The sequence below is a fragment of the Natator depressus genome, chromosome 20, assembly GCF_965152275.1.
Source record: "Natator depressus isolate rNatDep1 chromosome 20, rNatDep2.hap1, whole genome shotgun sequence".
Classification (NCBI taxonomy): Eukaryota; Metazoa; Chordata; order Testudines; family Cheloniidae; genus Natator; species Natator depressus.
The window spans coordinates 26,548,074-26,560,368 of NC_134253.1; the positions used below are offsets into that span (position 1 = coordinate 26,548,074).

Consider the following 12,295-nt stretch of genomic DNA (forward strand, 5'->3'; position numbering starts at 1 on the left):
CTGAGTCCACTCCATGGCCGGGGATACGCGGGGACAGAGGGTCTTGCCATTCAGCTGATCCGAGTAACGGACCCCATGGCCCGTCTCAGTTGCACAGACCCGACGATCCCAAAGCCCGTCTCGTTAGTGTTGAACCGTTTTCACAGTGATCCCGTGGGTCTCTCCGCGTTGTGACCTGGGCGGCTGCCTCCCCAGCTGGGGCAGAGCTTGTGTGCGGCTCGGAGGCGCCTTCCCCATTGCTGGGAGAAGCGGTTAGAGGCGGCCGTTAGCGCTGTTCCCCTCCCCGCACAACTGTTCCGACTTTATTGTTACAGGCGTTTCCTGCTGCGACCGGGGTCTCCCAGCCACCTGCTTCCCCAGCGGGGCAGATCTCAGCTGCAGCCAGACGTCCCTCCAGCCAAGGACATGGGAGATTCCAGGCCTGGACGTCCTGGGGGTGTCTGTCCTGCTCCGGACGCCTCCCTCCCTCTGATCATTGCTCTCCGGAAAGCAGCAGTGTGCAAGGGAGGGCCCCGTGCTGCCAGAGCAGAGGCCATGAACCCCCAGTCCCTTGGCATTGCCCAGCATCCCAAGGGCTAACGGGGGCCTCCCCATGGGCCAAGGGGGAAAGCAGCAGGGAGGAGCCCTAGGGCTGCGAGTCCTGCAGTCTGGGCCTAGACTCTGTGCTCCACTTCAGGTGTGTTCTGCGCGGCCCCGTTCAGGCTCACCTGCTCGGCCGGCTTGCCCTGCTCGGCCTGCTTGGCCTGCCTCTGCTCGAGCCGGTACTTGCGGATTCTGGTGGAGCGGTAGTACAGGAAGATCCCCACGCCGAGTCCAGTCGCCGCAGCGGTCACGGCGAGCAGCACCAGGACCAGCAGCAGGGCGTTGAGATCTGTTACAGAAGGAGCGAGGCCGAGGAGGGCTAAGAGCTGGTTCAGCCTAGTGGGCAGGGCAGCGGGCAGTGGGCCGGGACTCAGGACACCTGGGTTCTACTCGCCTCAGCCACTGGCCTTGGGCAAGTCACCCATGCGCTCAGGGCCTCCGTTTCCCCTTCCACTCTTTGCCTGTTTACATGGTGAGCTCTCTGGGGCAGGGACTGTCTCTCATGCTGTGTCTGGGCAGCACCCGGCACAATGAAGCCCTGATCTCAGCTGGGGTCTGGGCAGCGCCCGGCACGATGGGGCCCTGATCTCGGTCAGGTTCTGGGCAGCGCCCGGTGCGACGGGGCCCTGATCTCAGCTGGGGTCTGGGCAGCGCCCGGCACGATGGGGCCCTGATCTCGGTCAGGTTCTGGGCAGCGCCCGGTGCGACGGGGCCCTGATCTCAGCTGGGGTCTGGGCAGCGCCCGGTGCGACGGGGCCCTGATCTCAGCTGGAGTCTGGGCAGTGCCTGGTGCGATGGGGCCCTGGTCTCGGTCAGGTTCTGGGCAGCGCCCGGTGCGACGGGGCCCTGATCTCAGCTGGAGTCTGGGCAGTGCCTGGTGCGATGGGGCCCTGGTCTCGGTCAGTGTTCTGTCATATTACACATAATTAGTAGGAGGATGAGTTGGGACAGAGATGAACCTGAAAACCGCCAGGCTGCAGGATGCTGGACCCATCCCCGCTTGCTTCGGGGTGGGAGTGATGCTAGGACGCACCCCCTGAGCCTGGGGGTGGGGGGGCTGTGCCCTGGACGAGCCTGCAGAGTACAAGCCACACCGATGGAACGGCCAGACGGGATCACTGGGCCGGCCAGTCTGACCTCCAGCAGGACGCCTGGCCGGAGAATGGCAGCCCGGAACCCCATACTGAGCCCCCGTGGCTTTGGGGGGCGTTTGGGCTCCTAAATCCCATGGAAAGCCAATGGGATTTTACCTAAGAGACCCATTCACTTGTGTTCCTAAATCTCTTTGGGGCTGTTGCAAGCCTACCCTCCAGGTCGCCTGCTGGAGGATCCACCAAAGGCTACTTACACTCCACGTGGACGGTCACATCCCGGCTGGCGAAGCCGTAGCTGCTGGATGCTTCGCAGTGGTAGGTCCCGGCGTCCTCTCTCCTGACCTGCTGCTGCACCCCGATGCTGAAGGGCACCCCGTCCTTCTTGCACACCACGGCTGGCACTGGGTTCCCCTGTGCCTGGCAGGAGAAGGTTTGCTCCGTCCCCTCCTTCCAGGTCCACTCCCTGGGACAGCCGGAGTCGTCCATCCTGGGCCCGTCTGGAAGCGAGAGGAGGCAGTTGGTTACGCTGCCCAGTGCCGTGTAGCCCCATCTCCTGCCTGCCCCCGGGGCTGCTGCCAAGGATGGGGTCTCTCCCCTGCCACACGTGCCTCCTCGCTGGGCACTCCCCACTGCCCCGCCTGGCTCCAGCAGGCCTTGCTCTGGGGCAGCAAGGGGGCCCTGCGTGCAAGGCACCAGCCTGGACTTGGGAGCTCAGGGGTCAAGCCCTGCCTCTGCCAGGGTCGCCCGGTGTGACCCTGGGCCTGGGCAAAGCCCAATAGTCACGAGAAGGCCTCAGGTTCCCCATCTGTAAAATGGGGCGAGGGATTCTTCCTGCGGCTGGCTTGTCTCATTAGCTTGGGAACATTCCCTGAGGCAGGGACTGTGTCTGTGCAGCACCTGGCACAATGGGCCCTGGGCTGGGCTGGGGTCTGGGCGGCGCCCGGCGCGACGGGGCCCTGGTCTCAGGTGGGGTCTGGGCGGCGCCCGGCGCGACGGGGCCCTGGTCTTGGACGGGGTCTGGGTGGTGCCCGGCGCGACGGGGCCCTGGTCTCGGACGGGGTCTGGGTGGCGCCCGGCGCGACGGGGCCCTGGTGTTGGCCGGGGTCTGGGTGCCACCCGGCGCGACGGGGCCCTGGTCTCAGGTGGGGTCTGGGCAGCGCCCGGCACGATGGGGCCCTGGTCTCAGGTGGGGTCTGGGCAGCGCCCGGCACGACGGGGCCCTGGTCTGGGCTGGGGTCTGGGCAGCGCCCGGCGCGACGGGGCCCTGGTCTTGGACGGGGTCTGGGTGGCGCCCGGCGCGACGGGGCCCTGGTCTCGGACGGGGTCTGGGTGGCGCCCGGCACGATGGGGCCCTGGTCTCAGCTGGGGTCTGGGTGGCGCCTGGCGTGACGGGGCCCTGGTCTCGGACGGGGTCTGGGTGGCGCCCGGCACGACGGGGCCCTGATACCCTAATGCTAAGAACTGACTGGACCCAGAGCATTTCTCTGGCGGCTGCTGCATAGGAATGGCCGCCCCAGGTCGCAGGCACAAGGAGAGCAGCCGAGTGCCTCTGAAGAAAAGCTTGTGGGAGCGAGCGGGAGGATGGGCCAGGAGCCCTGGGTTCGAGTCCTTGGCTGAGGCACTGAGGCTCTGGGGGGCTCAGCTGCCATCTCTGAAAAGGGGGCCTTGCTTCCTGACTGCAGGGGGGTGAGCGCAGAGCGTGGGCCGTGGTGAGGGGCCGGAGCAGCACCTAAGACAGCCCCTGTACTCACAGAGGACAGTGAGCCTGGCAGACGTGCGTTTCATGGCTTGGTTGTTTGAGGCAAGCCTTGCTTCACACGTGAACTCCCTCCCGTTGTCTTCCTCGCCAGCCGTCAGAGGGAAGCGCACAAGGGGCTGGGCACGGGCGCTGGGGACCAGGACTTGCTTGGCGTCTCTGAGCTGGAGCAGGACGTCCGGGGGGTCGGCTTTAGGAGAACGGCACGTAACGGTCACGCTGCTGTTAACGTGGGTCTGGGACTCAGTTATCTCCAGGATGGGCTCAGGGAGACCTGCAAGGGACCAGGACAGAGCTGCAGTTTGGCCTCGGCTGCTGATCCCCCCTCCGAGGGGCTGCCCGCCGGCCCCCCCGGCAGGACGCTTCCCTCGAGATCGGACGGGTGAGAGGGTCGAAGCCAGCTGGGGCACTGGACACACCTGGCCCATTCAAGTTAACACCCAGATCCCGAATGGAGTTAGGCCCAGATCCCGTGGGAGTTAGGCACCTAAGTACCTTTGAGGACGTGGGCCCAAATTCCTCCTGAAAGTTGCTCCACGCATGGACTGGTACCTAAATCCCCATGGCTCCCCCCACCTCTCCCCTCCAGCTCCGGCCGGTGAGGGCTCCGTTCTCTGGAAGCGCCGCTCCTCATGCCATGCGTCAGGGTACGAACCTGCCACTCCCTAGCGGGGCAGGCCAGGCCAGGGGCAGACTGACCCCAGTCTCCACATGGCGGGGGGCTCGGTGGCCTTGCCCACTCACCTTCCAGCCCAGCGCGGCTCTGACTCTCTGGAGTTGCTGGGAGGAATTCCCTGGCCTGGGCTACGCAGCTGCTCGGATGCGATGACCTGAATGGTTTGATGGGAGCATCCCCGGCTCAGTGGAGCACCCGTGTGGAAGGGGAGCCAGGTCAGAGCCCCACCGAGGGTCTGTCGGGGGACGAGTCCCAGGCCAGGCTAGGACTGGGGGCGGGAGCAGGGAGGGGATCTGGGGCCGGGGGGCCCGTGGGAAATTGGGCCGGGGAGCTGAGTTTCCAGTGGAAAGTCCAGGGGGAGGAACCGACGTGAACTGAAACCAGCCTCCGTGGGAGGTGAACCCACAGAGATCTGCCCAGCCTCTGCGCCAGCCTGGCCCACAGTGCAGACGTCACCTGCCAAGCCCCCGAAATCTGGGCAGGCCCCGCTCTGGGCGTGGCCGGGAGACCCCCAGACACTCACTGTAAACGAGAACGCTCTGCCCTGCGGATCTGGACATGGGCCCCACGGACACGGTGCAGGTCAGCTGGCGCTCGCCTGCGGACAGGGACCGAACCTCGCCCTGGGCTGTGGCCGTGTCATTCGATGTGGTGACGGTGAAGTTCAGGCTCTGACCCCCAAAGGACAGGGTGAACCGGGCCTCTCCAGCGGCAGGGAAGACCTTGGTCACTTCACAGCGGGCGGTCGCCTTGGTGCCCACCTCTATATGGTGGAAGATTTGGAGCTGGGGCTCCTCTGGGAGAGCTGCAGCAGGTGAGAAAAACCATCGCGGGGCATCAGGGAAACATCAGCAAAGGAGCCACTTGGGACCCAGCGAAGAAATCCAGAGACGCAGTGAGATCGGGGGCTGAGATGCAGTTTGCTCCGGATCTAACTACCAACCTGTTCATCTAGCCCTGTGCTGTCCCCCTCCTACTCCTCTAGCCCCATCTCGTCTCTCTCTATCCGCCCACTGTCCCCTACAGCTGTGTGTCCATCCCCTGCCCAGACTGCACCCCTCTATCTTCCTATCCACCCCCAAACTGTGCACACACACTTCTCTTTCCATCCCTGTACCCCTGCCCATCTAATGGACCCATCTCTGAACTTCCTGGCCCGTTCCACACCCTGCTGTCACCAAAGCCCCGTAGCAGCCCCGAGCGCGCACTGCCATCCTCTGCTCCGGCCAGGCCAGGCCCCGAAGGGGACGAGGCACGTGGAGGGGAAGGTTGAAAAAGGGGAAGAAACCGTCACCCCAAAGGGGAAGCAGGAGCCTGATGCCGCCCGAGCGACTGGGTGTTGCGGGGAGCTCCGTGCTGCGGGGGTGAGATAACCCACCCCCTAGGAACCCTCCCTCTGATGGGTGGGCGGGGTGCCACACCCTGGGCTCGGACAGTACCCTCGGCCCTGAGCCCCCACCCCCAGCGCTTTGGCAATGTGACGACACGTCCCCCCTCGATGTGGGGCATGGGAGAGGGGTGGCGTCCCTTTAAATAGCTGTGAACCCTCCACGGGTGCTCCCTGTGTTCGGCGTGTCAGAAGCCAGCCCCAGCGCAGGGTGCGGGGAGCTGGGCCTGGCGGGGCCGGGTGGAACTCGCAAGCAGGGTGATGTGGGACCTCACGCTCTGGTTGTGCAAAGAGCAGGAGCCGCATCAGTCGGCGTTAGGGGAGCTCCCAAAGGGGTAGCCCCGGAAATCTCGGCCACCTGGGAGAACAGATCTCAGCCCCCAACCTGGGACTGGCATCGACGGGCCCAGGACAGCACAGACTCCATCCTGGCCAGGGAGCATTTGATGCCCCTTTGTGGGGGTGTGAATGTCGGCAGGGGGTGCAGGGAGCTGGGCAGTCAGACAAAGCCCATGTGTCCCCTGAACTGCCAGCACCTGGAGCGGTGTGTCTGGCTCACAAAGCATGTCTCCGGTGCACGGAGGATAGAGCAGGGTCTCCGGTGCACGGAGTGGTGTGTAGGGCACACGGGGCATGCAGGAACTCACCATAAACCTTGAGCTCCACCGCGGAGGAGCTGTTTTCGAAGTGCGGCTCGTGCGGTGTCAGGTCCAGGGCTGCGTGGCAGGTGACCGCCTGCCCGTGGTCCCGTTGCTGAGGGGTGATCTCCTTGGTCACCGTGACGTCATCGGGTCCGGCCCTGGTGTGGTTCTGGAAGGTCTCCGTGTGCAGGGTCCGTCCCCCCTGGCGGAGGGTCACGGTGAGGTGCCTGACGGGCGCCACGTTCAGAACCCGGCACGTCAGGCTATAGGCCCGGCCCAGCTCCAGCTCCGGGAGCCGCTCCAGCACCACCCGCTCCGGCGCCCCTGGAGCCAGAGGGGGAAGGACCCGAAGGTTGGTTAATTGGCTCCCGTAGACCCGGGTGCTGCTGAAAGCCACCTCCTGGGGGAAGAGCCTGGAAGGTGCATTCCTGCACCCCAGGCCGGCTGAGCCGCAGGGCAGCTTCCCCACAAGCAGGGCCCTGCCCCAGAGGGGACCCTGCTGGCGGCGAGAGCCAAGCCCAGTCTCGCTGACCGGCCAGCAGGAGCTCTAAGTGGGGCAGGGGGCTGGGATGTGGATTCCTGCCCTGCCAGGAGCCGGACTAAGACCCACCAACTCGTTCCACCCAACGGCTGCCAGAGGGTAACTACACGCCGGTGCTGCCTGGCTTAATGGAGCGGAGCCAGTGGCCCCAGAGGGGAAAGGCCCTTGTCCCATTCTCTGCCCCCCGAGCCAGCCAGTCCCCTGCCCTAGGGTCAGATCACAGCTTTGTACCCTATTTTCTGCCAGCGAGTTTCCCCTTCCTCTGGCACAACCCTGCACCCAGAAAGTCTCCGTGGCACAAAAGCCGCCCCAGACCCCTGCAGCTGGGAGCCAGCGGCACTTACGGTAAGCGGAGATGTTTGCAAACACCACCTTCACACGTCCACGGCAGGTGAAGTAGCACTGGGGGGCCGACACCCACTCCGTGATATTTTTGAGGAGAAAGGCCACCCACCCGGGTCCAGTTTTTTCGTTGGTTTTGGTGAGCGAGGTCTCCAGGTTGCCCCTGGCATCAGGATCCGGGCACGTGGTGCTGCAGTTTATCCAGACGGCCCCCCCATATGCCACCATGGGAGCTTCTGGCAAAACGCTCACCTCGAACGAGCCCCGCACGGCCCCTGGAACGGCAAACGGACCCGTCACGCTGCGCCTCTGGGGCACGCACACGGCAAAGCAGCGGGCGAGACACACAGCACAAGTGGGTGAGCCCAGCCCCTTTTCCCTGGCGGGGCCCGATCCTCGCCGAGGTGCAGGCTGGTTTGGCTGGACATGGCTGGGGGTCTGCGCTGCGGCCCGAGGGGGGCCGTACCTAGCCGCTGCTCTTGGCCAGGTGCTGGCTGAGCGAAGGCCCCAGCGTCCCCTTCGCTTTGGAAAGGGGCCCGGGTTTGGTTAGCTCCCAGCCTGAGGCGCAGTCGAGGGCCAGAGCGACGGGGAAGCACTTGGGCTCTGCAGCCCCTTTCCAGAGAACCACGTGGTGCTAACGAGGCCCTGCTCCTGCCCGTGCCTTTCCCCGGGCAGGAGGAGCTCGGCCGGCGAGCGTTGTGCAGGGGACCCAGGAGAATATCCCCACCCTCCTTCCCAGCGCTCAGAGCCTGCCAGCAGCCCTTCGCCGCTCTCTCGAGATTACCGGGAACCTGGCTGAATGCAGACACCCGCCAGGCGCCCCCTCACCTCTGCACTCTGCCCCTCGGCTGCAGTGGGGTTCGAGCGAGGCCTGCGGCTTTGCACCAATCTGCCGAGCCCTGGGCCTGAGTGGTTTGCTTTCCCGGGTCATGGGAGTGGGGAATTCCTGGCCTCGTCCTGCCCAGCCGCGCCCGCTGGGCACAGGAATTGCAAAGTGAGTCCACGGCGGACTCTGCCCTCGCTTGCACTAACAACCACTTACCCCGGGGCAGGAGCCCGGTCTCCCCTTTCACCGGCTCCCCCAGCCCCCCCAAAAGAATTCCGGGCCGGATCCTCAGCCAGTGGGAATCAACCCAGCTCCCTCGGCTTCAGGGGCGCGACGCTGACTTACACCCGCCGGGCACCAAGCCCATCATATGAAATTGGCAAGGACACAGAATAAACAGAATGGGCCAAGCGTGTCCCTGTTGTAACCCCCCTGCAGAACTTGGCCCTGCGCAGGGGCTGGGTTTAATACTCAACAGGCTGAACTCTGTGTCCTTCATCTAGTGAAAACATGCTGTTGATTCCAGTGGGAGTTTTGCTCCAAGAGGGACCGGAGTTTTGGCCTCATAATTAACCACCCTAAACTATTCGTGTCGCGTTCCAACCCTCTGAGTCCTGCTCCGGCCCAGGACCCCCGCCAGCTGAACAATGGCGAGCAGCGGGTGTGCCAGGAGGAGTAAAAGCACTTTCTCTCCCTGCAGCGTGCGACCGCTCCAGCCTGCCAGGTCCATGTCGAATCCGGCCCCTAGATTTCCCCCAAAGATTTAGGGGCTGATTTCCCCACCCCCACCTCCCGGCCTGGCTCGCTATGCATTTGACCCCCGTGCAAAGCGAGCATGAAACACTCCTAGATCCAATGGGGGCAGCACTCCCCTCGCACTTGGGAGTCAGGCCCCCTTCATCAGCCCCACGCACAGGGGCAGATTCCAATCTCAGCTTGCCAGCATCGATCCGGAGTCACTCCGGAGTAAGGGGAGGGGGCATAGTCACAGCAGAATGCACAAGAGTGGAATCTGACTTGTGGGTCTGGAAGCTTTTACACACACACACACACACACACACGTACATACATAGTATATGCACTAGGGACATAGACCCCCCCCACACACACACACACTGTGTAAGCACTGGGGACTCACACACACACTGTGTGGATAGAACACTGGGGACACACTTTGCTTCTCGGCACAAGTATCACTTTGGGAGATGCGTGCACACACCCAGTGTATAACACTGGGGAGTCTCTCTCTCTGTCTCACACACACACACACACACACACTCTTCTGCTCCATGATCCACCCAGCCAAACCCTGTGGTGCCAGGGTGCGGCGGGCAGCGCCCGCCAGGCCAGGGGGCTGCAGGAGAGGTGATCGGTCAGGCTGCTTACCTGCCAGAGCTGTCAGTGCGCACCAGGCCCAGAGCAGGACAGGGACAGGTTGAGCCATGGTACTGCTGGCAAACCCTTCCTGGGGGCTCCGGGGATGGACCCTCCCTGGGGAGCAGCTGGGCTGGTCCTGTGGGGACGGCAGGCGCTGAATGAGCTGCCTGAGAGCTGCTTTATATGTTTAGACAAGAGTTCAGTGCAGTTCCCGGAAGCCCCAGCCTTTCTCGGCTGTGCTGGAGGAGGGGATTTCCAGCCTTGCTTTCTCTGAGGGACTTTTGATTTTCTAAGGCTTTCCAAGGCGTGGTTTCCCAGGGAAAGGCACACAGCCCCCGTCCCCCAGCTCCCCAGCCCTGGTGCCCTCCAGGGGGGCTGGCTTGGTTGGGACAGAGCCCTGACAATTGATTATGTAGCAACAGGGACAATATAGTGGCTTACCCGTCCCATACTGCCAGGATTCCCAGTCCAGTCGTGCCCCCCAAGCCCCACACACATGCTGCACCAGGGGCCTCATTTGCTATGGAACCAGGGGGTACCCCCCCACCAGACCTTGGGTCTCTCCCTATCCCTGACTTTTCATAGGTCTATATGCTCCACTTCCCCCTCCCCCCATCACAGATACTGGTCTAGATGCTGACACAACTCTCCTCACCCCCGAACGGCCGGATGAACCCCTGCACTCACTCCAGAGGGGATCAAACCCCACAGCAGGTGCCCTGAGCCTCCTCACGATCTAGGGAGCCCAGCTTGAGACGGCATAAAGGGGTCTGACTGACAGCGGCCCAGTGCTCGGCACTGGCTGGGCACCCAAAATCAACAGCTGCTTTTGCAAATTATCTGCCTGCACATGGCTGAGAGAGAGAGAGAGAGAGATAGGGTGTAGATAGATAGATAGATAGATAGAGGGGGTGTCTGGGGATAGATAGATAGTGTGACGAAGTGGGACTGTTCTTAATGTTTCCTCTGAATAGTGTGGGGGTGCCTCAGTTTCCCCCATGCAGTTCTTAAGTATCTAGGTGGTGGGGTAAGGGTGTATGATCATTGCAGAGCCCTAGAGGGCAGGTGTGTGCAGGGGTCTGGACACAGAGAATGGCCGACACCCTGTTTCCTGGCAACTGATGGCCTGGGCCCTTCCCCTTTGCAAGGTGAGAGCTAAAGAGTTGGAGAACAAAGGAATCAGGTGCCCTCCTGGCCCAGGAAAGGGACAAAGCCCAGAGGAGGGGGGGCTGAAGGAGTTTCGGGCTGGCTGGGGATGAGGAGTGGAGGGCAGACGGGGTTGTTTGGCTCACTGCCCCCCCCCAAATGGACCCGGCTGAGGGGTCCTGTTCTCTGCACCTACGAGCTCTGTGTTAGACCATGTTCCTGTCGTCTAATAAACCTTCTGTTTTACTGGCTGGCTGAGAGTCACCTCTGCCTGCAGAGTTGGGGGGCAGGACCCTCTGGCTTCCCCAGGAGCCCCGCCTGGGCGGACTCGCTGTGGGAAGCGCATGGAGGGGCAGAGGATGCTGAATGCTCCGAGGTCAGACCCAGGAAGGTGGAAGCCGGGTGAGCTGTGTGTCCTGCAGACAGGCTGCTCATAGGAAGGCGACTGCCCCAGAGTCCTGACTGGCTTTGTGGGGAGCAGTTCCCGAGCATCGCCCGGGGACTCCGTGACAGATAGATAGGTAGATTGATAGATTGAGGGGGTGTCTGGGGATAGATAGATAGATAGATAGAGGGGGTGGATGGATTGATAGTAAGACAAATAAATAAATTAGATACAAACACACAAATAAATAATTATTATAATAATCTAGGCGGACAGACGGACGGACACTACGGAGGGCAGGGGCTGTGGCTGCTGTGGTTTTTGCCTTATGACAGCAGTCAGAGGCCCGGTCAGAACTAGGGCCCGTTCCGGATGCTGCGTGAATAACAATAAAATGTCACCCTGCCACGCATGTGCCTGTAAAACGCCAGACGCCATCTAACCCCCCGCCCCGAGGGCCGCCTTTACCCCCCTGTGCCTTCCTGCGGCTGCCGCACCCCCGCCGGCTGCCCGAGCTTGGCTGCAGGGTGAGTGCGTGCTGCGACGGTTGTGTCGGCGGCGCTCTGCCGCGTCTCGTTTCATCCTTGTGGTTTAGGGGTTGAGCAAGGGACAAGCGAGTATTTATAGCATATAAATATAGCAAAACTCTCTGCAGCCAAGTGGGGGGGAACCATTTGGCCTTGTGGTCAGGGTGCTGGGCTGGGACTTGGGGGAGCTGGTTTCAATTTGCAGCTCCACCACTGACTCCCCATGTGACCTTGGGCACGTCCCTGAGTCGCTCTGTGCCTCAGTTTCCCCACCTGAAAAACAGGGTAATACAACAAGCAAGTCCGTGTTGCCTAGTGGACAGAGCACTGTGCCGGGGCTCAGGACACCTGGCTCCCATTCCTGACTCTGGTTCTGCTGTCCCGTCAGAATGGTGCGCATGTGTCGGGGGTCCTTACCAGGGCTTGACAGCTCTGTCGCTGGCTTAAAACAGCTCTGCAGTCAGAAATGGGGCTGTCTGCGTCTGCTGTTTTCCTTTGCGATGCTGGGAGGCCAGAGGGCCGGGCGGCGTGACTCTCCGAGTGCACATGACACCCTCCCGCTGGACACCCGGGAGCAAGGAAGTGGTGCTGTGGGATACACAGGCAGCCTGTTCCACCTCTGGGACGCTGAGCATCGCTGGGGACAGCAGAGCCTTCAAAGAAAGGAAACATTGTTTGTATTAAGGTACCTGACCCAGATCAGGGCGCCAGCAGGCCGGGCGCTGCCCAGAGTCCAACCCAGATCAGGGCCCCGGCAGGCCGGGCACTGCCCAGCCAGAGACAGCCCCTGCCCCAAGAGCTCACGCTCGGAGACAAGGGAAGGATCATTATCCCCCGTCACAGGTGGGGAGCTCAGCCTGGCGGGATGCAGTGGTTTGCCCAAGGTCACACAGGGCGTCTGTGGCAGAGTTGGGAATCAAACCCAGGCCTCCAGAGTCCCAGCGCAGAGCCTGACCCGCCCTGCTCCCCAGCACCGTGTGCTGTCAGCCCAACCTGCCTACACCAGGGGCTGGGA

At 62.9% G+C, this 12,295-nt stretch overlaps 1 protein-coding gene across 1 annotated transcript in view; it reads right to left on the reverse strand.

Annotated features, from left to right (window-relative positions):
* The window catches only part of ICAM5 (intercellular adhesion molecule 5), a 51,446-nt gene extending 42,052 nt beyond the window's left edge, over positions 1 to 9,394 (reverse strand). The window contains exons 1-7 of the mRNA XM_074935639.1: positions 9,232 to 9,394; positions 7,022 to 7,294; positions 6,143 to 6,460; positions 4,632 to 4,913; positions 3,428 to 3,706; positions 1,931 to 2,173; positions 660 to 871 (exon numbers count right to left, since the gene is read on the reverse strand). Of these exons, the coding sequence (XP_074791740.1) occupies positions 660 to 871; positions 1,931 to 2,173; positions 3,428 to 3,706; positions 4,632 to 4,913; positions 6,143 to 6,460; positions 7,022 to 7,294; positions 9,232 to 9,289 (1,665 nt within the window). The 5' untranslated portion in view covers positions 9,290 to 9,394. The remainder of the gene's footprint in view (positions 1 to 659; positions 872 to 1,930; positions 2,174 to 3,427; positions 3,707 to 4,631; positions 4,914 to 6,142; positions 6,461 to 7,021; positions 7,295 to 9,231) is intronic.
* Between the last annotated feature and the right edge of the window lie 2,901 nt (positions 9,395 to 12,295).